Genomic DNA, 26,987 nt, shown 5'->3' with positions numbered 1-26,987 from the left:
GCCGCGTGCCGGCTGCGCGTGAGCCGGCTCCGGGCGCGCGCGGGGCGCCGCGAACAGCTGGGGCGCCTGCAGCAGCGGGGGCCGGGCGCGGTTGCTAGGAGACGGCGCCCGGGCGGCGGCGTTGGCCCGGCTGAGGCGCAGGCAGGGATGAGGTGGAGGCAGCGGCCCCCGGGCCCCCGCCGGCGCTGAGCGCCCCCCCTTCTCCTCTCGCACCTTCCCCATCCCGTTCCGCCCTGGCGTTGCTCCTCCGCCATCCCCCTCTTCTCCTCCTCTACCCTCGCTCCGGCCTGCCCTCCCCCCTCCATGAGGCGGGAGCGGCCAGAGTGGGGCCCGTGCCGCGGCCGCGCCGAGCCCCGCCGTCCCTCGCTTCTGCGCTGCCAGCGCCCGCAGGGAACCGCGGGCGACATCTGCAGCGACTACAGCGGGTGAGGCCCCAGCTAGGGGAAAGGGGGCGGTGAGGGAGGGCGAGGGGCGGCCCGGGGTGGGGGCGTCAGCGTAGTGCCCTGTGGGAGCCCCCTCCTCCCCGTCTCCCCTCCCCTCTTCTCTGTCAGGCGACGGCAGGGCCTGCGCGCTGGGAGGGTCGGTAGGGCGCCCCCTGCCGCCCCGCCGGGCGCTCTCCAGGCCTGTCAGCAGCTGAGGTGCGGCCTTCAGCCGCCCCCCGGCCTTCCTCCGTGGTTGGGGGGCCGCTGCTTCTCCCGGCACCTCGGGGGTGTCCCTGCCGCCCTACGCACACGGGGAGGGGCGGCGGCTCGGTCCGGCGTCTGCCTCCGCCCAGCGTGGCTGCTGCCCTTGGCGTGCCGCGGTCCGCCCCGCATCAGGTGCTGCCTAGGCAAGAGAACGCGGGGCTTTCTTAGGGACCCGGCGTCGTTGTTCTTGCAGCTGCCGGCAGAAGCCTGCTTTGGGTGCTGGAGGCTGTTGTGGCAGGGCGATTGAAATGGCCTAGACAGTTTGGTACGGAATCGGGAAATTCGCCTGGTTTCACTTGGGAATTGTAAGTGCCAAGGAGGGATTGGGAAGGCTGCGTTAGCGCGCTGTTTAAGGAGGTGTGTAGTGTCTGAAGATGCAAAGGGTAGCAAGAAACTCGCACTAACAAAAGCAAGGTGGTGACATAAGGAAATCACTTTCGTAGTGGATACCTGATGATCACCACTAGCATCCTTCCATTTTGCGTTGTAGTGCAAATGCGAATAAGGATCTGGTCGCATACTGCAGTATAGATGAGATTTGAGGTACTGATCAGTTCAGTCAAAAATGTTTCTCTTAGCTCTTTGCTTTTCTAACTGTCATTTAATCCTTTAGAGATTATATTTCACAACAACTGCATATATCCTCCATAAGTTAGTAAACAGTACCAATGAATCAAAAGCTGTATTGTCTTTTAAGTGGGGATATGTGGATCTAAATTAATTTGTTTTATTGAGATACATATGATTCTTCTGTTGTCGTTGTTGTTAATCTTTCAGTGACTGGCATATATTCTCATAAATGGGAATCAGGAATAGAATACTAAAATATTGATTATTTATGAACTTCCATTATATGTACTCCTGAGTGCCTGGGAGTGTGCAGAATTCCAGATCAATATGATTTCTTATGCTTGGTTTGTTTCTTGGAATGGATGAGTCTTTCAAGCAGTCACTCTTGTATAGGAGGCATCCTTTATTGCTGAGATGTATTTTCTGCTTAGTAGAGGTTATAAATGGACTATGGTATGTGGAACTGAAAGGTGTATTTCACAAGTGTAGCTAATGTAAAATCATCTCTGCTTCTTGCTGAAAAAATGGGTTAGTGGGAATGTCAAGGTCATCCTCAAATTTAGAGCAGTTTAACTTCTGCTGGAATATGCATTTTCTTTTTCACTGTCATATAGCCACTGTCCCTATTCCAGTCCTGTAGCTGTTGACATTTTCTGGACCCGTGATCCATTTGTCTTCTGAAGTGATCGAGTGCTTTGTCAATTTCAACAGCAATCTGTAAGGCTTCCTAAGACACTCTCATTTGAATGACCTCTTTAAGATGTATTTCAAACAAAGAAAATCAAACTCACCGTTCAGATGGAGTGGAAACAAAAGGTGCTAAAAGGGTGAATGGATACAAATGTCAATTTATATGCAGATGAACTAGTAAGAAAGTAAATTCTTATTGTCTGCTGTTTTGCATGAGGTAAGTTCTGTCTTTCTGCTCTTTGATCTTTCTTGGATGTCTTTTCCTATGCAAATTATTCCATTGTAGACATCTACGGGTTTTGACTTTCCTAGCCACTTTCAGCTTGCAGCTGAAATGTCATTTTGTTAAACAAGTAACGATTCTAGATTTGTGCGTAACAGAAGTAATACAAATTACTTCTGTCATTTGCACTCTGTTACTGTTTACATCACAAGCAGAAGCCTGGGAGCTTTTAGGAATTAGGCAGGCAGCAGGTAAGAGTAAGTAAGAATACCGTGGCCACCTTTACAGATCTAGGCTTTCAGATGCCATGATATGTGGCATTGTGCTTGTTAGATCTTAGCTTTAAGAAACGTACTTGGAAGTGCAGAGCTAAGCAGTATAGCATCCCCTAAGATGTAGTTTTATTGTTCTGAGGTGAAAAATGTATTCATGAGATTGGCCCAGATAAGAAAAACTCTTCATTATCTGGCGGTTTTGATTGAAATATATATGGTCTTTCTATATTTAAACGAGTGCTTCAGCTAAGTGACTTTGAGTTTTAAAGGTAGCTATTGTATTTCATCTTCTTACATGAGTTATTTTTGACATTGCTTGCTGGCAAAGCAGGTTGAATCACCATGTCAAAATAAAACTTAGGCGCTACATCATTTGTTGTGGGCCTCTTCCAGAATGGCATTGGGATATCATAGTACAGTGTATGTAAAGGCTTTTACAAATTATAGCACAGGCCAAGGTACTTGCTGGTTACATTATGGGAAAGGAGCTCTTCTGTGTCAACTTTCAGTCTGTCTAGACAGAATCCCCTCATCAAGATTAATATCTCTTCTGATTATCTGAGTCAACTTCTGCTTCAGTTGCCTGGACTGGAGTGCTCTACCAGGGACAGAGTATCAACCTAGGGCTAAACTCAAAAGTTTAGCTCCAATTACTTTAGTAAGGACATGTACAAGAAATTTAACATGTATGCACCTTTAAGGAGTGCACAGACACATGAAGTCAAAACTAAGTCTGAAAATTTTAAACTAAAACCCACATGGGTGGCTCTTACTCCCCCCCACTACATTTTTTAAACACTACTTTCAGACTCTGTGCCAAGTCATTCTCTTTTCTGATTTCTAGGGTGTCCTCATTTAAAAACCAAACAAAAAACCACATCCTAAACCAAAATAACCCTCCACATCAAATAAACCTCCGCTCTCTCATACAGATTTTCTTTTAGAAAGGGAGAGATGAAATTGCTGGAACATAGGGGTTTGCTGTTTTCGTCTTGGAAAGCAAAGTAGTAGTCTTTTTCCTCTTGTCTTCTTGAAGATGACTTTCCAGCTTCTTCACCTTGTAAATGAGCAATATTATTATGATAAGAATGAAAGAATCATAGAATGAAGGAGTACCTAGTTTGAATTGGACTCCAGGACATCATCCAGTCCAACACCTTGCTCAAAGCAGACCCAATTAGTGATGGACTGACTTAGGTTTTGCAAAAGCAAGATGACAGATGTGAAAATCTGAAGTCACAAGATGCCTTGAAGCACCTCTTAGTGCTTTCCATAAAGGTGCTATTTGATGCTTACTGAGCAAGGTCTCACTCTGCTTCCAGCATTTTTTTTAGTAGCTTCTATGTGGTTGGTAGAGTTCACTGAAAAGCCTGTGTCCTAGCAGCTGAGTGCATCCAGCCTCTTGACGAGTGGCACATCATGTAAGCATCCATGCAGTATAGAGAGACTGTAGAAAGAGAATATCTGTTGGTTTTCAGCTTTTTAAAGAACTGCTTTGGGAAGATATTTTTAGTTAAAGAAACATTTGATTTAGGTTAGATTTAGTGTTTTACATGTTCAGTTACAAAGTTACAGTTAGTGTAAGTTATGATGAGATACATCATATCCTTGATGTGTCTCTGACTTAGCTGCAATTATAATTTGTTATTTCTTCTTCCCTTCCCGGACCATTAATGAGTCATTTGGCTCTACAGAGTAGATAATATCAAACACCTTCCTCCCAGAATGCGGATTAGAACCAGTGTGTTGCCGTAGTTTAAAACTTGAATGCATGATCTCATTTTACAAGGAACTGCTAACACTTGATCTTTTAAGGGGTTATGCTCCTGATCCTATTCTGCCTGATGTCACCTGGAGTCTGAATGTTGCTTTGGTAAGGGCAACAGACTTTCAGATTAGTAACAGCGCTAGCTGTAACTGCTTAAGATTACTAGAAAGGGAAAACTGGTGGAGAGAGGTACTATGTTATTGTTAGAGCACTGTTTTTTCTGAGTCTGTATTTGCCATCTACTTTTTTTGTTGTTTTTCTGTCTTAGGAAACATGGTTGAATATCTAATGCAGCAGAAATATTCCATTTCCTTCCCTTCAGAAGTCTGGCCTCTGCTTTATACTTGGCTTGTGCTCAGCACTAGCTGTTCCTTCTAGGTCAAGAAATCATTTAACTCCATGCCTGAATCTTAAGAAAAAGCCAAAATGCCTCTGATCTATTTAGAATTCAAACTGTATCATCCATCCTGCCCCTTTGAATTCATATTTATCAGTGTGATAAAATGAATAAAGTTGGAGGCAAGATGCCTAAATTCTGCGCTACCTCTGCATTTCTCTTCAGTTCATGCTTGATTTATAGTTTACTCCTTCACAAGGAATTTGTGTGACATGCTAGAAACAGCTTGCTTTTGTGTGTAATCTAATACTGGATATTAAGAGGAAGTTCTTCACAGAGAGAGTGATTGGCATTGGAATGGGCTGCCCAGGGAGGTGGCGGAGTCGATGTCCCTGGAGATGTTCAAGAAAAGACTAGATGAGGCACTTAGTGCCATGGTTTAGTTGATTGGATAAGGCTGGGTGCTAGGTTGGACTGGATGATCTTGGAGTTCTCTTCCGACCTGGTTGATTCTATGCTATCAGTGATCATGCAAAGTATTTACTGGAATAAATCTCAAGTACCTCAGACTTTGAGGTGCTGGAAGTTGATGAGGAAGAACAACTGTGTGACCTCAGCTTTTGCAGGATTTGTGAAGGAAGATCTCTATTTCACTTTTCTAAATTGGTCTGTGAAATGTATCAAGTGATACATTGGGAGATTCAGAATTTATGTGTATATATAGGAGCATATCTGTCTATCTGTGTTTGTGTGTGTGTTTATGTGGTGAGTTTTTTTCCCTCATATCTTCTGTGAAGGCAGAACACATGTAGGTGCAATAAGGCAGAGATCAGAAAGGTAAACCTTAGTAAAGTCATTGCTAGTCCTATGTATTCTTGTGTTTGGATTCCTCAAATTCAGTTCTCCCAGCACAGCTGAATCTCTTCTACCATTGCAAGTGTTCCCTCAGAATTTGTTAAGCAGAATATCCCCTTCAAGGTCCAGTGGTGATGATGATTACATTCATCTTCACCGGTGAGTCAACTCTGAAAATCTCTGCTCTTTGCCTCTGTAACAGAAGCGTGCTACATCTTATTGTTCTGCTCCAAAGGTGGTTGAGAGGCAGATGCAGAAATAACAAATTTGCTTTTCTTTTAAAGTGCTACACCATAGTTAACTTAGAGAGGAGGGAGCTTCTAAATAAAAGTTATTACTAACAATACCAGCAGGCTATTTACAGTTACAGTTTCAATATTAATTTTGAGGACAAGATATTAACTTCTGGTGTTACCTGCTACTGCGTTGCTTTAAACTTAATGTATATCAGTGGTTTATGTCAGAGAAGTCGTTATGAGTAGAAAAAGGACAGTGTTTTTCTTGATGTTATTCTGAGTTTGGTGGATAAAAAAATATACAACATTAGCCCTTAGATTGGTATGAATTTAATGTTCCTCTCTTCATCAGAATTACAGTGTTGAAACTTGCCATTAATGTGTTGAGACTGACATTGCAATGTGGTTGGAAAAAATCTATTAAATGGCATTAAAATGCTGTCATTTCTATGGCTCTAATTAGCAAGGGACTAAAATCTCTGATTTGCTGTTTTAAGGCTTTTGTTAAAAGTGCTGTTTGACTTAGTGCATGCTTTGGGAATACTGATTCTACCTGTCTCTAAATGTATAAACAAGCTGCAGATCTTTGCTTTGGACTATCTTTTCTGGAACAGGGAAGTGAATTGGTTTAATTTCTTAGATTAAGAAGTACAAACCCAATTTGAACATATTTTAAGTATCTTAAAATAAGAGTCTGCCTTTTTAAATAAGGAGATTCCTTGCTTCTCAGCAAGCAGAGTACTCTAAGTGATGTTAATGCTGGATATTTCCATCAAAAGCTAGCTACCTTTATCTCAATTAAAGCCAGTTATATTTGCTTTCCTTAGCTGGGTGACTTGGAACTGTTTTGACTTTTTTATTGAAGCTATATCAGAATACATATGCTGTACATCTGTCAGTGATTTGGTGCTTAGATGAATGCTGTTCAGTACAAAGCCTCTTAGAACAGTCTTAATAAAACTGTGAAATACAGTTTAAAAAAGAATAAAAGGGCAGAATTCTTTATTCCAGGTGCTGCTAGATAAATTCAGAGTGCTTGTTGACGTTACTGAGAATGCACTTGAAGTTGTGAGTAGAAATGATGAATGTAGCATTTTTGCAAAAGCATTGCATTTTGGAGTCACTTTAATTTAAAACTTCTCAGCTTAAAAAGGAAAATATTTCCCACAAAGCTTACTTTATCTTGTGTTCCTACACTTTTGCAAGGCTTGACACAGTAAAACTAAATCAGCTAAGCTACCACACTTTTTTTACACTGAAAAGAATTCATTCTAAGGTTCAAAAAACCCAATTTGTAAGTGTTTAATTCCCCTGAAGTACAACGTATGCATTATTACGGCATGAGTGTGTAAACTGTAATGTATTCCTGTTATCCCTCTTTAAAATGATGATAAATGTAGAAACCTTGTGGTTCAAGGTGTATAAACACACAGACAAAACGCTACAAATCACCAACCCTTTCTCTTTGTGTTAAGGACAAAAGATAATTGCACATAATGTCATGCAGCACAACTCTTCCATTTTTTAATCTTTTTTTTTAACCCATTCCAAAATACCCAGATGTTAATTTTAGAATATTTTCTGCTTTTCTTTGGTTTTGAATCTGCCCCAGCAGATGTGTACCACCTCAGTGTATAATTACCATGAGAAAAGGCTACCATTTTTATTTGTGACTCATACGCTTTGTCAGCTCTTAAGTGCTTCTTTCTCGGTAGATAAAATAGTTCACTACCTCAGAAAATATTCAAAGCAGCAAGTGGCAATGTGTAGTATCTGGGATGTTCCTGAAATAAGAATTCAGCAATAAGGCTGTCTTCAGTGCCGTGAAAGCACTGATGTTCTGCTGTCTCTTAATGAGCGCTGTAGGAGCGTGGTTTTCAAGGTTATGGGCTAATCCAAACTCCAGTGCCATCAATGCACCTTGAGCTGTTCTCCGTTTATGGCCTCTGGCGATCACTGCTGCCTAATAGAGCGTGTTTTGTCACGTTCCTGAAGACTTGTGCAATGCCTTTCAGGTTGTTTTCTTGCTTTTGGTTTTCACTGTAACATCTTTAAATTGGCAATTAGTGATGTGCTGGGGAAGTTTGGAAGGATCAGAACAAACAACGTACTCGGAGGTGTTTTTAGAGTAACCACTAGTCTGTGCTGCAGCACACCGCGGCGCTGGAGATGCTCTGGTGTGTTTGGGTTATGTTTCTCAATAGGAAATCTCTTTTAAAGACTTCTTTTTCTCTTTGCTCATGTTGTTTCCATACCGACCGTGATCGGTATGTGTGTAACCGGGAAGTTGTCAGCTTTTCTAATAGTAAGCTTATACACTCTCTAAGCTATAATCACGAGGCATAGTTGTAGTAGGTATATAGTATGCCAGCACTACCTGCCCTAGTTGTGAAGATCACAGAATCACAGGATGTTAGGGGGTGGAAGTGACCTCTGGAGATCTTCGAGTCCAGCCCCTCTGCTAGAGCAGGTCTACAGAATCTAGTGCAGGTCACACAGGAACACATTCAGACAGGGGTTGAAAGCCTCCAGAGAAGTAGACTCCACAGCCTCCCTGAGGAGCCTGTTCTAGTGCTCTTTGCCCCTTACAGTAGATGATAGAATAAGTTTTGTTCATTCATGTGATGTAGAACGAGTAACCTGAGATCACAGTAGGTTTGTGCAGTTCGTGTTGAAGCCTGTGTTGCTATGATTTGGCTGCTCTTAGTGCCTGAGCCAGGTACATGAAAATTAGTTTGTATATATTTCTTTGTGTATTGCAGTCAGCTTCTGGTGATGTAGAAACAGCCACAGTAATCAAAGACCTGGCTGTTTAGAAGAGCATTCTTCCAGAAAGATGCCTCTTCTTCTAATACCTGTCTTGCAGGAAAGAATCTCTACAGAGGAGAATTCTAACTGTGAGTTAGTGAAGAGTAAAGAGGGATACTGAGGTATTAAAATTCATGCTGAAGCTTGGAGGGAATATCTTAATTTTCATAAAAAACATGCCATATTTTTTATTCTTATGAAGAGTTTTATTCAACAGCTTAAGAAACACAAAAGGATACATTTACAGTATTTATTCTTCACTGCGCACATGGAACTCCCTGGGGTGTTACCATATCATGTGTTGGTATTCAGATTTTTTTTTTTCATAGAATGTTGGTAATAAGTGACTCTGTTTTTTAACTACATGCATCTCAAAAATAGGCAACGGAAAACAACCAATCCTCTCTTTCCTTACAATAAGTACTGTGGAATCATTGTGATATGTAATTATTATTCAGACGAGAAAGACATTTCAGAAAAAAATGGCTTGGGTTTTTTGTTTGGTTGTTTGTTTCTCCTTTGCATTTTAGTATCTGCAGTGACAGAAAACAACTGCTTAAAAGTGATGAAAGGAGTTAATAAAATATTGTTCATTTAAGGTTTGTTCCTTTTAGTAGATGTATACATCATATAGTTGCCCCTTTGAAGGGCATGGCTCAGAGCACATTGAGATGGTGACAAGATTGTGTGATAGTTGTTCATTCTTTCGTGTTTTCTCTGATTCTTTAGGTCCTGATGAATTGAACAGGCCTTGGAAAAGAATATTTCTTGCACCATCTCTTTACTATCCATTGTAATTTGAATAGTAATTGTTAAATGATTTCCAAGTGCTTTTTGTAAATATGACAGGACTGAGCAGGCATTTTCCTTCTGATCTAATGCCAGCAAAATTAAATAGATGCTTTCAGTTTGGTCCTCTATGAACAAAATATAGATAAGGATGCCTTCTTTTCTCTGAATCACATTATCAATTCTACTAGTTGGTCGTGACTGTGCTGGAAGAGGTGTTTAGTAAAACTTGGTTGCTTAGCAATGAGCATCGTGAGGATTAAATGTTAAAGCTGCAGTGTATGCATTTCTGAGTTACAGTATCTTAAAATCAGAAATGGGTAAACAGCTTTCTATTCTCTCCTGAAGTGTGTGTTCATATTCAGTTGTCCTCAGAGGGAATGTAACTCATGCCAAGCAAACATTAAAATTTCAGTGATGCAATCTCATTGTTTATGATCTGTGAGATGAGCTTTTCCATCTTTGTGAGAATTTGAAGGTACGCTGACTCATTTCTCAATCTTGTAGTTACCAACAAAATCAAGTGTTAGTCAAATTATTTATGCATTGGGTTGTTTTTTTCTAACGTTTGTTCTAGTTTTGCTTGTACATGTTTGAGGGTCTTAAAACGTAGCTGCTGTTCTCTCCTGCCCGGTTCTTCATTCCATTATTTTTGCTGACTTAGGAGAAACACAACACTCCTTCCACCCTGGGTGCCTTCTCTCGATGGTCACCGAGAAAACAGTTTTTTGTATTTTTTGTGGGTGTTGGATTTCTTGCATGCTGGGTCAGGAGCACCAAAGCAATGAGACGACCCTCACTGTCTGAGAATCTTAACCTTATGCATTTGGGAACAAACCCTACAGTGTCCTAAATATGTGGAAGCAGTGGAACAGTTAAGTTGTACAGCTGGAGCAAATAGCTAAGGATGGAGAGGTTTTGGTGCAAGCTGACTTGTTTCCTGAGAGCTCCATGTGCAAAATCAGAGGATCACAGACATAGTCTCTGGAGGTTGCCTGCCTCATTTTCTGTCAGCATGGGAGCTGCTGCTAAACCAGATTGTCTATTTGACAAAATTGCCTCTCCAGAAAGTTTCTTTGTGCTGGATGTTTAAAGAAATGGGAGGACAAACTCCTTCTGTTTCCAGAAGTTACAAGGTCTATGTACTCTGTCTTTTTTGTGGACAAGCTGTGATCTGTCTTGGCAGAAATACCTATAGTTGGTACAGACAGGACCTTTTGACTTCTAGTGCTTTCCTCACAAGATCTTAGATGAATATAAAGAGCTTTTATAAAGCACCATGACTTAGTTTTTAAGTAGTTTGAATATAATAGAGATTTATTTCTTTCTGGGCAGATTTTTAATGCCCATCTCAAATATTTCTAAGGTAATCACTACGTCACAGACTTGATACTTTCCAATGCTATGCAAGACAGGGATGAGACAGCTAAAATTTCCCTACTTAGTGGCTTTCAACCAAAGCCTGACATGAATGAAAAAAAGGCAAAAAACTCCAAGATGAGTCATAAAAGTGGGTGTTTCCACAGAGTGAGCTTTCACAACAGATTCACCAATCTATCACTACCAACCAAAGAATAGTAAACCACAGCAGAGGGCTGGCGGAGAGCAGTCGTAGAGAGACAGTGCTGCTTCCTAAGATGGGCTGTACTTGACTTGCTTTCTTCGTTACTGCTACAGAAGTGAGTATGCCAGCAGGAGGGACAGAAATTGTTCTTAAAATTACATTTCTTCATCTTTATTTTTTTAGTTCAGGATTACTTAGATCTGACTATGACCATAAACTGTCTTCTTGTTAAAATAAGATCTTACTTTCAGGGGAGGACAAATGAAAATTATGATGAACTGTTAACCCATAACAGAAAATTAGAGATATGCATGTGGAATTGGGAAAATGCAAGAAAATCAGTTTATATATACATAAAATATATTACTTTTCAGCTGAGAAAGAAGGGAAAAACTAAGAGAAAACTTGTATAATTGTAATTTATAAACAAAAAAAGCTGAAAAATCTAAATTCTGTGGAAAAAAAAATCATAGTGTCTGGATGAGACCAATTAATTTAATTTTCGTTTGGGAAGGAACATGCTTTGCTTGTAGTTTAGATAAATTTTTTTTAAAGCCCCCTAAAAATTGGCTTAAATAATTTACTGAAATAAACCAAATGGGGAAGCTAACAGTAAATCTGAAAATCCAACCTCCTTTTTTCTTTATCATAACTTCAAGGCTGTTTCCAATCTTAAGAACCCTTGGCTGATCATTCTTACAAGCTGTCTACTGGCAAAGGGGGCAGAATTATTTCCTAGAGGTGTAAAACCAGGCATGCTAAGTTTAACAGAATGTTCTTGTGACATGTTGAGGAGAGGGGGAAAATGGAGATCTTTAAACCTAGACCAACAGGATCAGACTGTCCTTTGTCCAGTGCTAAAGCAGTAGTGCCATAAATCTGGAAAACTGAGTCTTACTGCAGGTATCATAAACTGTTCCTCAATTGCAGTATTTTGTGAGCTGAAGGTGTAGTGTGTTGCTAACCTGAGGTTTAAAACTTCTGTAATATTTTTTATGTCCATTGCTTCAATTTTGGCAAGGTCCACGTTTATATATGTGAGAGCTAATTAAAAGCCATTCCATCTTAAGCTGATTAATACATCTACGTTGGTAAGCACTTGAGTTATAAACACACTGCTGTTAGTGCTGTGTGAGAGAAAGTCATCTCAAATGAAAATGAAGAGTACTGCAATAATAGTGATGGAGAAGTGCGTAGAGGGACACTCTAATTATGTAATATTAAAGAACAGCAACTATCTAAATCTTGCCTCATCTAAGTCTAGCCTCAGCCTTAACAATCCCCATTGGAATTTCTGTTAAAATGCAATAAAACTGTGTTTTTATTCCATATTGCATAAAAGGCTCAGAATGTGCTTCTTCTTTATTTAAAATTATGTTGATTGACAAAGCTTGACCCTTCAGGGGTGTATTTTTGAGAAGTATTTTCTATAATTAGCTGGTTTCCAAATGAAACTAGGCTTTTGAGCAGCCCTCTCTGCAGTGTGCGTTTTTGTGTGTGTGTGCATCACGACAAAGGCATGAGCAGCAGTCAGCCGTTACATTTGACACTGTTTGTAGTAACTTTGAGACCATTAATGGTTATTGATCAGGCTAGACACCTTTGCTTTTCATGCTTATTTTAGAACTGCCAAATTGTAGCAGAAAATCATAGAATGGTAGAATGGTTTGGATTGGGAGGGATGTCCAAAGGTCATCCAGTCCAACTCTGCAGTAGGCAGGGACATCCTGTGCTAGAGCAGCTTGCTCAGAGCATTGTCAAACCTGGTATCTTTGGAGACGGGGCCTCAGCTACCTCCCTTGGCAGCCTGTTACAATGTTCTACCACTCTCATGGTGCATAACTTGTACCTCACTTCCAATCTCAGTCTCCAGATTTCAAACCATTACCTCTCATCCTTTACAAACAGTCCCTCTGCAGCCTTCTTGTAGCCCCCTTCAGGTACTGGAAGCTATTAGGTCTCCCTGAAGCCTTCTTTTCTCCAGGCTGAACAACCCCAGCTCCTTCAGCCTGTCCTCGTAGCAGAGGTGCTCCAATCCTCTGATGATTTTTGTGGCCCTGCTCTGGACCTGCACCATCGGGTCCATATCCTTCCTGGGTTGAGGGCTGCAGAGCTGGGGACAGTACTGCAGGTGAGGTCTCACCAGAGCAGAATGAAGTGGCAGAATCATCTTTCTCCATCTGCTGGCCATGCTGTGGATGTTCATTTCATCAGAAGACTGTGCTTCATTAAAGAACCAGGCCTGCATTTTAGAATATTTTGGGGTTTTTTTAATTTTAACTCTTTTTTTCCCTTCCCACTGTACATTTAACTACAGGAGTAATTCTCTCTTAGCTCCTCTAAAGACATCACAAGTGATTCAAACAGAATGTGAAAGGTTTTTATTCCCAAAGGAATCAAAGCACACAAATAAAAGTTCAATGTAAGGCATTTACCTAAAATTGTCCATTTGTAAACACACATTATCTTAAAATACATACCTTTAGTAGGTTGGTACTCTCCAGTATCACTGAAAGTGTGGGTTGGAGTTGATTGTGCTCCAGATTGTGTCTGCCATCTCTCCCAGCATGGAAAATTACCACAGCAAGTAGAGATCATAAATAAGAGTGCAGTCTTACAGAATGTTAGTTTGGCCAGTTTAAGGTAATTGCTGTCCAAGTGTTTCACAGCTTGATAATCTTTGTTTCACTTTGAGACAGTTTCACATTTTCGTTGTTAGGCCAATAGAGGCCTGCTTTGGAGATCCTTTGACATTTTTATGGGTTTGATGATCAGATTTTATCACCTTTCTAGACCTGTTGTTCTCTGAAACAGTCCTATTGGGAACAGAAAGACAACATTTAATATAGGGAAGTAGTCAAGGAAGAAAGCGTTCTGGGATGAGTGATCTATCAGGGGCTATGATTTTCAGCATCTTACTTCCTAAAACCAAAAGGATATGAAAACTTGGAATGAAGAAGCTCTGATTTGTGTGTGTGGTAGTGGTGCTTTCATTTTTCTTTTGTGGATTCTTCTTTGTAAAAGATCTGCATTATTTTTCAGGGAAAAACAGTACAAGGTAAATTTTCAATTTTAAAAATACTTCTAGGGTGTAATATTTTGGGGGTTACGTTCATTTTACATCCCTAAATTAATATATTCATGCATGTCAGGATTTCCATTACTATTCTCTTGATTTCAGTATGTACTTCATTACAGAATAATTTCAAAGGATAAAAATAAATAATAAAATGAACAATATCAGAGATCATAGAATCATACAACCAACCAAGTTGGAAGAGGCCTCCAAGCTCATCCAGTCCAACCTATCACCCAGTCCTATCCAGTCAACAGGACCATCGTACTAAGTGCCCCATCCAGTCTTTTCTTGAACACTTCCAGGGATGGTGACTCCACCACCTCTCTGGGCAGCCCATTCTGGAACATGTTCAGAGAAGGGCAACGAAGCTGGTGAGGGGCCTGGAACACAGCCCTATGAGGAGAGGCTGAGGGAGTTGGAATTGTTTAGCTTGGAGAAGGGAGGCTCAGGGGTGACTTTATTGCTGTCTACAACTACCTGAAGGGAGGCTGTAACCAGGTGGGATTGGTCTCTTCTGCCGGGAAACCAGCAACAGAACAAGGGGACACAGTCTCAAGTTGTGCCAGGGGAAGTCTAGGTTGGATGTTAGAAGGAAGTTCTTGCCAGAGAGTGTGATTGGCATTTGAGTGGGCTGCCCAGGGAGGTGGTGAAGTTCCTGTCCCTGGAGGTGTTCAAGCAAAGCCTGGATGGGGCATGTAGTGCCGTGGTCTGGTTGATTGGATGGGGTGGGTGCTAGGTTGGACTGGATGAGCTTGGAGGTCTCTTCCAACCCGTTTGATTCTATGATTCTAATATCAAGCCTAAACTTCCCCTGACACAACTTGATACTGCGTGTTCTTGTTCTTCTTCTAGGTACATGAGACACAACTTTCTCCCCAAGACAGATTCCCATACTTATTTTTGTCCCTAGACTTGGAATTGCTGTATGTCAAAAGAGTTACCCTACTGTACATTAAGGGAGTATTTCTCCTGTTATTTGCTGGTTTGGTAGACCACAGTAATTAAATAAGAGCCTCTGTGGTCTTTTGGGGAGATGGGAATCGTGTGTGTAAAAAGGTTTTCAATACAAATGTATTTGATATCATCCTGGATATAAATAATTCATAGATTTGGTAGAGTGCTTACGCTCTTTTGAGGAGATTTTTCTTTTAATGATTACTCATAGCCTGAAGGAGTGGAAGAGACATGAGAGGTGATGAAAAAGGGGCATGAAAAAGATACACATTTATTATTGGTTACAATAGTGACCAACCCCTCAAAAGCATGAGTTAGACTTGTGGGTTTTTTTGGTGGTTTTGTAACTTCTTTTTGGATGCATGAGTTGCTGATTAAGACTGGACATCTTTGACCAATCTCTGTTCCAGTGCCAAAGTTGTTCCTATTTCATATCACAAAAATTCCCATAGGAATCCTGGAAAAGAGCTTTTCATATATCCAGGGCTTATATCTGCAGCGTTTGTCAGAACACAAAGGCAACTGGATGAACTGTTTAAAGCAAAGGAGTATTGGAAAACTGCTGTCAGTGCTGGGTGGTTCTCATGTCATTGCTGTTTAAGGCCAGCCTCTTTGGACTACATTTTTGCTGACAGAAGTGTCTGCAGTGGAAGTAGCTTTAAAACTGTGATGTGCTCTTTCAGAAGTTTAGTACCTTTTCTTTTAGTCTTTTTGTCTGTGGTTACAAGTTGTGCCAGGGAAGGTATGGGCTCGATATTAGGAGGAAGTTCTTCACAGAGAGAGTGATTGGCATTGAAGTGGGCTGCCCAGGGAGGTGGTGGAGTTGCTGTCCCTGGAAGTGTTCAAGAAAAGACTGTATTGATGCACTTAGTGCCATGGTCTGGTTGATTGGCTAGGGCTGGGTGCTAGGTTGGGTTGGATGATCTTGGAGGTCTCTTCCAACCTGGCTGATTCTATGATTTAAAAGAGATGACTTTAACAAAAGCAAGATTTGTCAAAATGAGAAAGTGGAACTAAAGTAAATGAATGGCTTCTTCCAGACTGTTACCTCATTGTTTTTCCTTCCATTGGATTCTCCATTCCCAGGTTTACTGTTCTACAGAGACAAATGGGACTCGCAGCTTTCTGAAAGCGGGTCTCTAGCTAATTATTTTGGTAATCTATTTTCTACAGTTACCCACATTTACATCTAGGTCTTTGTTTACCATATTATCTAAAACATGCATAGCTGTATCACAGAATCACAGAATGTTAGGGGTTGGAAAGTTCTTTGAAAGATCGTCCAGTTCAGCTCTGCTACTAGAACAGGATCACCTAGAGTAGGTCACGCAGTAACACATCCAGGAGGATTTTGGATGTCTCCAGAGACTGAGACTCCACAGCCTCTCTGGGCAGCCTGTACCAGGTCTCTATCACACGCATAGTGAAAAGATTTTTAATTATGTTTGAAAACTTACTTCCAAAGTCTCCATGATGCCAGTTTGGTCTTTCATGCATCACTTCAATCTTCTCATCTATCAGACCTATCACTAGAATTCTTTGAACAACTTTTCTCCTGGTATAAGACAAAAAAAATTGAGTGTCTGTCCTGGCTTTCTGACAAAGTGCACTTAATATCCATCCTTGACTTTGGAATTTTCAGTGCAGTAGGTATAGTAAACAGAGCACAAGATGATTGCTCTGTAAAACCTTTATGCATCTTGTAATTGACCTTTATATGCAGCAGGCAGTTTGCAGTCAACTTAACTGATCAGTTCCAAGAGTAAACCCTGAGGGAAGGAGGCTGAAATGGTTTGTGTTAAATTTCATGCAGCCTGAAACTCCACATAGTCATTCACGATGCAGGCAGGCTGCTCCTGCAGCAGAAGACAGGTTTCTACTCAAAAGTGCTGAGTCACCCCTTTCTGGTTTATGATCTTTAAGTATAACTGAGCTACTTCATTAATTCTAGCTGTAAGTTTATTGCATTGAGAAGTGTAATTCTTTTTTTGTATGTAGAGTAGCTAGGGGAGGGAAAGAGTTTAATTCCTGATGAAAGAGACAGCATAATTATATGCTTTATTATGATCAATTTTTACACAGAAATGTGAATGAGTGGGGACCTCTACTGACTTGTAAACAAAAATCATTGCGAGATGAATATTTCACAGGATTTTTCTAAAGCTAATTGTTTGGTTTCTGTTTGTGTTGTGTTTTTTCTGTTTTAAAGGAACTTCATGTCGGTGTTGTTTATGCCAGAACATAGTAAGCAAGGCAAATTAAATCCCACCTCGTGGAAACTTTTACTTGGCCAACATGATGCAGTTGAGTATGAATTCCAGGTGGCTTTGGAAATGAAAGAGAACTGAGCTCTCTGGCTGGAAGCTGAACGTGATGACGGCCTGGTCTATGGTAGGAAAGCTGAAAATGGAGAAGAGGCACTCCAGAGAAGACAGAAACGTGGAACAAGATGCTGGAGAATGCAGTGCTGAATCTGAGGAATGGACGAGCTCAGAAAGTGAACCTGAGCAACCATACTTCAGGAGCAGCTGTAGCAATACTCAGTGGAGAGAAAAGGAGGTTTCCACTAAACCACATCGGCCACTCTGTCGGTCTCCTTGTTTGGATCGCCCAAGCTTTTCACAGAGCAGTATCACACAAGACTTGAAGCTAGATGAATGCAAACCAAATTTGGACAAGGAATACCAAGCTAAAATGGATTTTGCTTTAAAGCTTGGGTATGCAGGAGATCAGATCCAGGCTGTACTGAATAAATTGGGGGCGGATGCACTCATCAATGATGTTCTGGCAGAGCTTGTGAGACTTGGCAACAAAAGTGAATCGGAAGGACAAAGCGGTGCCAGCAGTAGCACTGGTACTCTGGTGCCAAGAGGCCCTTGCCCAAAGGAAATAGCAAGCCCTGAGTTGTCACTTGAAGATGAAGTTGTGGATAACAGTGATAACTTGAGGCCAATTGTCATTGATGGAAGCAACGTGGCTATGAGGTAGGTCTCCCTGTCACAATGCTGGGAAAGAATAAATCGTTAGAACATGCATGAGAAAAAACAGGATTGGTGGTGAAGTAATTTTAAATCATGTAGTATATTTACACTGAAAATACACCTGTTTTTATGGACTCTTTAGTCCAGGTTTTAACTATGCTGTTACTCCTTTAGATGTAATCTGTATTCCCCTTTTTCTTACCTGTGCAGACAGATTCCTGAGGGTATCATAACTAAACATTGTGTTCTCTTGTGTATCTGCTTACTTATGATTCAGGCATGCCTAAAGTATTTCCTGAGAGGATTTACAGTCTGATTCTTTAGTTTGCTTTATGTTTAGCAAATCAAGATAGGCCCACCTGTGAGGGATACTAATTAAAATTCTTAGTAAAGATTCTCCTTAGTTTTTATCAAACCTCTCAACAACTTCTTTCCTGTGAAGAAATATCTTGAGCTATTTTAAAAATGACTCCCTTTTACTTTGGTGCTTTTTAGAGACTCCTGTGTGTTTCAGAAAACACAATTTTGATGGGAGCAGGGCTTAAGCAATTTTGAGAGAGTTACTCATTCCCTTTAAAAGGCCTAATAAAAGTGCAGAATATTTAGTATTAGAGAAATGTGATTTTTTTTTAATGTGGATGTTTAAAATCTAGGTGTTTAAAAGCACTTATCACCATGATAAGCCAACATCATTCATTCTTTTCTTGTTATTGATAACTTTTGTTTTATTGATCCTATTTAAGGTAAGCTCACTTTATTGGGGAAAGTGGTATTTTTTTCATTCTCTCAGCTAATAAAATGAAGAAGTGGGGGAAAAAATGACATTTATTTGCTTTTGCTTTGGAGATAGTGGAATTTCACCATTTCTAAAGTTTTAAGTAGCTGTAATCTTATGACTGAACTGTTGTTTTCTTTTCCAGCTTCGTAAGCTGGTCTAATTAAAAGAATTAAATGGTTTACTTATCTTTAGAGACTTTGTATTTCCCTGATATCCTTAGACCAGAGCAGTTTTAGAAGTAAAAAAATCTAACCCCAAACACACCACCACAACAGCAAAAACTAAACCCAATTATAACTTTTGTCCTTGCTGTTTCTAAAACTACTGCATGTTTTTTAGCCATGGGAATAAAGAAGGATTTTCCTGTCGGGGAATTCAGCTGGCTGTTGATTGGTTTCTGGAAAAAGGACACAAAGATATCACTGTGTTTGTACCTGCATGGAGGAAAGAACAGTCTCGACCTGATGCACCGATTACAGGTAATAGATCAAGATTTTCTTTGACCTTTTGGTTCAAAAAAGTATTCCATTAATACATGACTGTGTTGTCTCAAGAGGAGTGTGGCCAGCAGGGCAAGAGACGTGATTCTTCCTCTGCTGTTGTGAGACCTCACCTTGAATATTTGTCCAGTTCTGGAGTCCCCACCATAAGAAGGATACAGAGCTGTTGGAGCAAGTCCAGAAGAAGGCTTCAAAGACAATCTAAGGGCTGGAACACCTCTGCTATGAGGATAGACTGAGGGAGCTGGTGTTGTTCAGCCTGGAGAAGAGAAGACTGTGCAGGGACTTTATACCTTCCAATACCTGAAGGGATCCTACAAGAAGGCTGGAGTGGGACTTTCCATAAGGATGTCCAGCAGTAGGACAAAGGGGAACGGTTTTAAGCTGAGGGAGAGTAGATTTAGTCTGGATCTTAAGAAGAAGTTCTTCAGTATGAGGGTGGTGAGACTTCAGAACAGGCTACTCTGGGAGGTTGTGGATGCCTCCTCCATGGGGGTGTTCAAGGCCAGGTTGCATGAAGCCTTGAGCACCCAAATCTAGCTGAGAAGTGTCCCTGCCCATGGCAGGGAGGTTGGAGTATGTGATCTCTAAGGTGCCTTCCAACTTAAGCCATTTTATGATTCTGATGGGTGCTACAGACTGGGCTGTGGCTGTGATGTTCATCTGAAAACACAAGTTTCACTGGTGAGGAAACATGCCTTAAGTGTCTCCACCTAGAATCAGTGCTGGTTTCTTGTAACTTGACTGGATCATTTCAGCAATTTGAGAAGCAGCAGTCACATTTTCCCATTAGCAAGCTTTGTTAAGTCTACAGGAAATGATTATTAGTTGCTGGGCCAGTGTAAAGTAAGGAGTATCAGACCAGAGGCTCATTCAGTAGGATCACCATGAACACACAAGAGGCAGCATGTGTTTTTTGACCCATAAAAAGTACTTATGTTTTACTTCAGGCTAACAAGGAGGCTATTGTAATACAGTAACAACAGAGTTTTTGATGTGTTCACAGGATGTTAGGGGTTGGAAGAGACCTCTGGAGATCTTCGAGTCCAATCCCCCTGCCAGAACAGGACTACAGAATCTAGTGCAGATCTCACAGGAATGCATCCAGACAGGGCTTGAGATTCTCCAGAGAAGGAGACTTCATAGCCTCTCTGGGGAGCCTGTTCTAGTGCTCTGTGACTCTCACAGCAAAGAAATTCTTCATCATGCTTACATGGAACTTCCTATGCTGTAGTTTGAATCCATTGCTCCTTGTCCTGTCACAGGACACAAATGAGCCAAGCCTGTCCCTGTCCCTTCCTTCCTGACACCCAGCCCTCAGATGTTTATAGGCATTTATTAGATCCCCTCTCAATCATCTCTTTAGGGTAAACAGCCCCAGGTCTCTCAGCCTGTCCTCTTCAGGCAGTATTCTGGTCTTGTCATCATCCTTGTATCCCTCCATTGGACTCTCAAGTAGATCCCTGTCCCTCTTGAACTGGGGAGCCCATGCAACATTCTAGGTGGGGCCTCACCTAGAAGTCTGAGCAAAGGTACATGACTGCTTAGAGAGGAGTAGAATGGTCATGGAGGTGAAATATTGAACCAGCACTTTGAAATAAAATGACACTCTGCATCTAGACATTTTTAAGTGGTAATGGGAGCTGTGCATGGATGTAATTACAAACACTTTGCCAGAAGAGCAAGCCAGAAGCTTCATGTTTCAAAGGCTGCACTTCCTCTTTTAAAACTACTTTCAAAGCTTTGAAGAAGAGTAGTCTTTTCTTATAGACCTCCAGGGACGGTGCCTCCACCACCTCCCTGGGCAGCCCATTCCAATGCCAGTCACTCTCTCTGGCAAGAACTTCCTCCTAACATCCAGCCTATACTTTCCCTGGCAGAACTTGAGACTGTGTCCCCTTGTTCTGTTGCTGGTTGCCTGGGAGAAGAGGCCACCCCCCACCTGGCCACAATGTCCCTTCAGGTAGTTGTAGACAGCAATGAGGTCACCCCTGAGCCTCCTCTTCTCTAGGCTAAACAACCCCAGCTCCCTCAGCCTCTCCTCATAGGGTTTGTGTTCCAGGCCCCTCACCAGCTTTGTTGCCCTTCTCTGGACACGTTCCAGCATCTCAACATCTCTCTTGAATTGAGGAGCCCCAGAACTGGACACAGTACTCAAGGTGTGGCCTGACCAGTGCTGAGTACAGGGGAAGAATAACCTCCCTGCTCAACTCCACTTCTTTTACAGATCAAGAAATCCTACGTAAATTGGAGAAAGAAAAAATCCTTGTGTTCACCCCCTCTCGAAGGGTTCAGGGAAGAAGAGTGGTTTGCTATGACGACCGATTCATAGTGAAACTGGCTTTCGACTCGGATGGCATCATCGTATCCAATGACAACTACCGGGATCTTCAGAATGAGAAACCAGAATGGAAGAAGTTCATAGAGGAGAGGCTGCTGATGTATTCTTTTGTGAATGACAAGTATGTTTCCTTTTTTTTTTTTGTTATTCTTCATCAGCAAAGGAATTTGTTAATTCAGAACCCTGAGTACAAACTCCATTTCTACCTCCTTAGGTTTATGCCTCCTGATGATCCTTTAGGACGCCATGGTCCAAGCCTTGAAAATTTCCTAAGGAAAAGGCCAGTTATTCCTGAACATAAGAAACAACCGTGTCCTTATGGTAAGCACCCAAGTCTGCTGGATTTGGTACATTCAGTGGTATGTGAAAGGAGCTGTTAATTGATGCTTTGCCATTAGTGGTGGAAAAAAAAAAGAAGCAGCCATTTTTCATCTAGTGATAGGACAAAGGACAGTGGATTGAAATTAGAGAAGAAGAGTAGATTTAGAGTGCATGATCTTGGTGGTCTCTTCCAACCTGGTTGATTCTATGTTAGGAACAAGTGCTGCACCACGAGGTGGTGGAACACTGCAGCAGGTTGCCCAGGGGGATGGTTGGGGCCCCAGCCCTGGAAATACTCAAGACCAGGCTCATCCAGGCTCTGAGCTGCCTGCCCCAGCAGAGGATGTCCCTGCTGACTGTAGGGGGGGGGTGGACTAAATGACCTTTGGAGGTCATTTCCAACCCAACCATTCTATGATTCATGGTGCCATCCATGCACTATAAATATCCATTTTCATCCCCTTCACACAGACATCAATAAAAGCAATATAGCAGAAAATGCAGGATATACCAGGTATACAGAAGAGCTTTTTGCTCTCCTGCTGTGTGTCTAGGGAACGAGATTCGTAACTACACAAAGAGTGTTACAGCTGTTCAGTTTTATATAGCATTGTGTATATTGTCAGCACTGAAATCGTGAGCCAGTAGGAAGAGAACTCGTGTATCTTGCTCTTGATGCAGTGATATCCATGGATACAGGTAGCAGAGTCTGTGGCTGCCTGTACATACAGTAGATATATTTAGATATATATAATAGGTAAGGATATATAGAAACAATTCTTCTTTAGGGGGTCAATACAGAGATGTTACTATTGAGGAATGGCAAAGGATGCAAAGAGAAAAAGCTAGCCACTGGTGGTTTTGATTAGCTCTTGGTTTATTTAACCTGCAAACACTTTCCTCTTCCAGGTAAAAAGTGCACCTATGGGCACAAATGTAAATATTACCACCCCGAACGGGCAAACCAGCCTCAAAGGTCAGTAGCGGATGAGCTTCGAATAAGTGCCAAATTATCTGCTGTGAAAACTATGAGTGAGGGAGCCTTGGCCAAATGTGGCACAGGGCCGTCCAGCTCCAAAGGAGAAATCAGTTCTGAAGTGAAACGCATTGCCCCAAAACGCCAGTCAGATCCAAGCATTAGATCAGTAGCTGTGGAGCCTGAGGAAAAGTTGTCAGTAGCCCGGAAGTCCGAGGCCAGCTCTGTCCCGTCGCTGGTTTCTGCACTAAGTGTACCAACGCTCCCTCCACCAAAAAGCCATGCAGCTGGTGCATTAAATACGCGTTCTGCAAGCAGCCCGGTGCCAGGTTCCTCACAGTTCATGCATCAGAAATCCTCACTGGAACATATGTCCAGTGTGCAATATCCTCCTATACTAGTCACCAATAGCCATGGCACCTCAGTTAGCTATACCGACCAGTATCCCAAATATGAGTCCTTGGGGGACCATGGCTATTATTCCTTACTCAGTGATTTCTCCAACTTGAGCATAAGTAGTATCCGTAACACAGATTATTACGGGGCTGATATGGACCAGGGGATGTATTCTAGAAACTCAAGCCCCTGTCCTGACAGTTGCTTAAGCCATACAAGTAATGATTCTTATTCCTCTTACAATGACTTGTATCTGGGTGTAGCAGATGCCAGTCCAGAAGACAATGTGAAGATCCACAGACTGCCATCACAAAATCGTCTTCAGCCTTTTTCCCATGGTTACCATGAAGCCTTAAATAGAGTTCAGAGTTACGGAACTGAAGAGCCTAAGCAATCCCTTCGCAAACAGTCAGTTTCCCACTTAGGGCTCCACGCCCAGCATCCAGTTGTTGGAGCACGGTCCAGTTGTCCAGGAGAATACCCTGTGCCTCAAAACGTTCATCCATCAACTGCCCAGCCAAGCCGTGCCTTGGTCATGACGAGAATGGACAGCATTTCTGACTCACGGCTTTATGAGAGTAACCCCACGAGGCAGAGGAGACCACCCCTCTGTCGAGAGCAGCATGCTAGTTGGGATCCACTGCCATGCACATCCGACTCCTACGCTTACCACTCGTACCCACTGAGTAACAACCTCATGCAGCCGTGTTACGAGCCTGTCATGGTAAGAAGCATGCCCGAGAAGATGGAGCAGCTCTGGAGGAACCCCTGGATTGGGATATGTGGTGAGCCGCGGGAACCTCACATCATCCCAGAACATCAGTATCAAACCTACAAGAACCTCTGCAATATTTTCCCTCCAAGCATCGTCCTTTCTGTGATGGAGAAGAATCCCCACATGACAGATGCACAACAGCTGGCAGCTATGATTGTTGCCAAGCTAAGAACAGGGCGTTAAAGCGGTTACAGCCTCCTCTGGGTAAACGGAACTACAGCATAGAGGACCTGCAGGAGAACTCCAATGAAGGAGGAAGGGGCCAATCCCTTGTAAATATTTTCTACTAAGATAGTGTGAAATGCTGTACACAGTAGCAATCATATATATGCTGAGGCACTATCTAAGAGGTGATTGTATTGTAAATTTCCAGATTTTCAACCTAGGGATTTTTAATAGTATTTTATAGGAGATGCATACCTTGCTGCATGGATAGCTCATTAAGAACTACAGCGTCACATTCGGTGTTCCTAAACAACTGTTAGCAATTATATTGCATGTATTAGTGTACACTTTTCAATTTGCTTACAATTACCTATTTGGCCTTTTAAAGGTATGCTCTATACACACCCAGATGACTTGTAGGGCTTCAGCTTTGTCGTTTGACACTGCCTACCGGCATGGGAATTAGTGAAGAAAAAGTAAACTTGACAAAAATTCAAACACTCAAATTTGTAAAAGGGAAAAAAAAAAACCCAAACCCAAACCCTGATTTCAGCTTTCAAGTGTCAATATTGTTGCTGGTACTTGAATTTCAAAACTGTTCCCCAGAAGTTTGAGTATCTATTGTCCAGTACCGTGGCTCGAGCCAACAGAAGCCAAATACTTGATTAAATTGGGACCAAAACTTTAAGGAGTTTGAAGGCGTGAGTGCCGCTCAGTAAACTCAAAGAAGTTTAACTGTAGCTTCTCTCTTCAGAACTGCCTCTCAGCAGCTGCTGGCCCAAATCTCTGGACAAGCTGAAAGTTAATTGCCAGTTTTATCCCAGCATATGGGATTACTCAACCTGGATTTTAACGTGGAAGTTCATCAGTAATTACAGCCCTTCCTCCGGGGGCGAGGCTGCCACCCGAGCCAGCCCAGTATTCAGGCTGGCTGTGCAAGATCCACTTGAGAAGAGGCTGCTTCCTGAAGAGAGTTGCTACAGCTGGGCTTCTTGGCAAAGCTGGCCTGGTTTTTGCTCTTCAGATCCACGCAAAAGGTGTGCATTTGCCTCATGAAGGCTTCTAGAGTTCCTGTTTCAACAGGTGAGCTAATTTTTGTGTGGCATTGTTTGCGCAACCGGTACCTTGCTCAGGGTGGGAACCTTTGTAGCTAAATGTCTCCAAAAGAGGCGTTTATTGTTTTTTTTAAGCTGCACTGACTGGACGCCCTTTTTTGACTCCATTGTATATTTCAGCATTTCCAACCATGACTAACTCGACAGGGCTCGAGCTAGGACTTGTTGACTTCTACTGTAGTTTTTTTCATGAAAGTTGAGAAGGCCTGGTTTCTGGCCTTTTGTTTCTTCATGAGAAGGTGTGACACTGCCTAAATGTTTCTTACTGTGAAACACACGGAACGTGAGGCTGCAGTCAGGGTTGTTTCTGGTGTTTTGATAATGGCTTGCATGCTGCTTTCTGGTTACCTTGTCTGTCTGAGGAACAGAGTTTCTATCATTTCCTCCACTTGTGTTACTGTAATGGTTGGGTTGATTCAAAAGATCTCGTGGGCTCTTTATCACGTGCAAAGTACTTTCCTGTCATATTGAAGTAAGGAAAACAAATGAAAGAGAAAAGAATCACCACCGAGGCACAATTAGAGAGATTTGAGACCTGTATTATTATTCCACACAAGATCAATATTCTTGTGCTGGTGCAGGTAACATCCATAATGACCGTGTCATTATGGATTTCAAATCAGCTAACTCAAAGGTGATTCTGTTTTTGCACCTGACGTTACAAAAAATAACCTAATGAGTTGGTTATCATCTCTGTTAATGGAGAGGGGAAAAGAAACAAAGTAATATTCAGATATTTCAAACAGTTGGGGGAACCAAACTTAATTCTTGACCTGTTTTTTCAAAACCATTTCTCACTGACCAGCATTTTCCATTTTTTTTTCATTTCCAATTAATTCTTCTCTTCTCTTGCATGGTATATAAGCAGCTGAGAGCAATGCCTCAAATAACCAGAAATGACCTTTTGTTTGTTGATACAAATTGTATCTCTTTTTTCTTGATTGTATAAAACATGTGTATAAAATACTACTACTACTACTACTACTACTAATCTCTAGATTAACTTCAGTACTAACATTTTTTTTTCACCACAACATTTGTGACACTGTGTGTCACAGGGAAGTAGCCCATGAGTAATTATGGATCTTTTATTTCAAATGGGCACTTGTAGTTTATAGACAAACAAAGGACAACTTTTCAGAACAGGTTTCTTATGTGCACAGATGCTGTGTGTACACCTCAAGCATTACCACGTGGTTATCTTTAGTCTTATTTATTAAAGCAGATACATTCTTGCACTGAACTTTATGTACAAAGTGTTGCTGTTGGCTCATCTGCATGTGTTGGAAATGTACCCAATGGGATTGCTAGAGGCCTGGCTTCGTTCTTAAGGGATCCATTTATCGATTCTTTAGGTATTAAATGAAGTTTGTTGTGCACTCACCGCTTTTCCATCTTGCATGGAATTAAATATTTGTGTGTAGAAAAACGTTTGTTCCCTTTTTCTCCAGTTCTAGCCAAGAGCTGTTGCAAGGAGGGTCAGTAAGGTGGGTTTTTTTGATGTTTTCTAACATGGAAAACTGAGCAGAAATTTCTGTCTGAAGCGTCGGGTGGCTTATGGAGATACTCATTTCTGTAGGCTTTGTTTAGTCCTTTTATTTTTCTGTCTTACTGCTAGGATAATTCCTTTTTAAGCAATGGGAATGCTATGCCAATACAAACCCAGCATCCTGTTTCCTTAAGGCACTTTGGAGGCTAATCATCTTTGTTTTTATTTTTTAGACCCTCTCAGCATCCATCATGTGCAGAGTTACAGACTGGGCAGCGTAGCCTCGTGGAAATCATTTGCAAATTCTCTTGCTTGT

The 26,987-nt window shown here is 41.7% G+C and overlaps 1 protein-coding gene across 2 annotated transcripts; it reads left to right on the top strand.

The window, feature by feature from the left end:
- The first annotated feature begins 74 nt into the window (after window positions 1–74).
- Window positions 75–26,987, top strand: ZC3H12B (zinc finger CCCH-type containing 12B). 2 transcript variants are annotated; one of them, XR_010305730.1, is made up of 7 exons: window positions 75–425; window positions 17,044–17,818; window positions 18,933–19,072; window positions 21,321–21,555; window positions 21,649–21,755; window positions 22,665–25,150; window positions 26,905–26,987. XR_010305730.1 is itself a non-coding variant. In XM_064159048.1 (6 exons), the coding sequence occupies exons 2-6, from the start codon at window positions 17,208–17,210 to the stop codon at window positions 24,083–24,085; spliced, it is 2,514 nt and encodes an 837-aa protein (XP_064015118.1). In that variant the 5' UTR covers window positions 75–425; window positions 17,044–17,207; the 3' UTR covers window positions 24,086–26,611. The 2 variants fall into 2 exon arrangements, 1 of the variants encoding a protein (XP_064015118.1); XM_064159048.1 differs by lacking the exon at window positions 26,905–26,987 and having other exon boundaries at window positions 22,665–26,611.

Source organism: Pogoniulus pusillus, chromosome 19 (genome assembly GCF_015220805.1).
Source record: "Pogoniulus pusillus isolate bPogPus1 chromosome 19, bPogPus1.pri, whole genome shotgun sequence".
In the NCBI taxonomy this organism is placed as follows: domain Eukaryota; kingdom Metazoa; phylum Chordata; class Aves; order Piciformes; family Lybiidae; genus Pogoniulus; species Pogoniulus pusillus.
The sequence above is the reverse complement of the archived record's forward strand: the minus strand, read 5'-3'. Positions and strand labels throughout refer to the sequence as shown.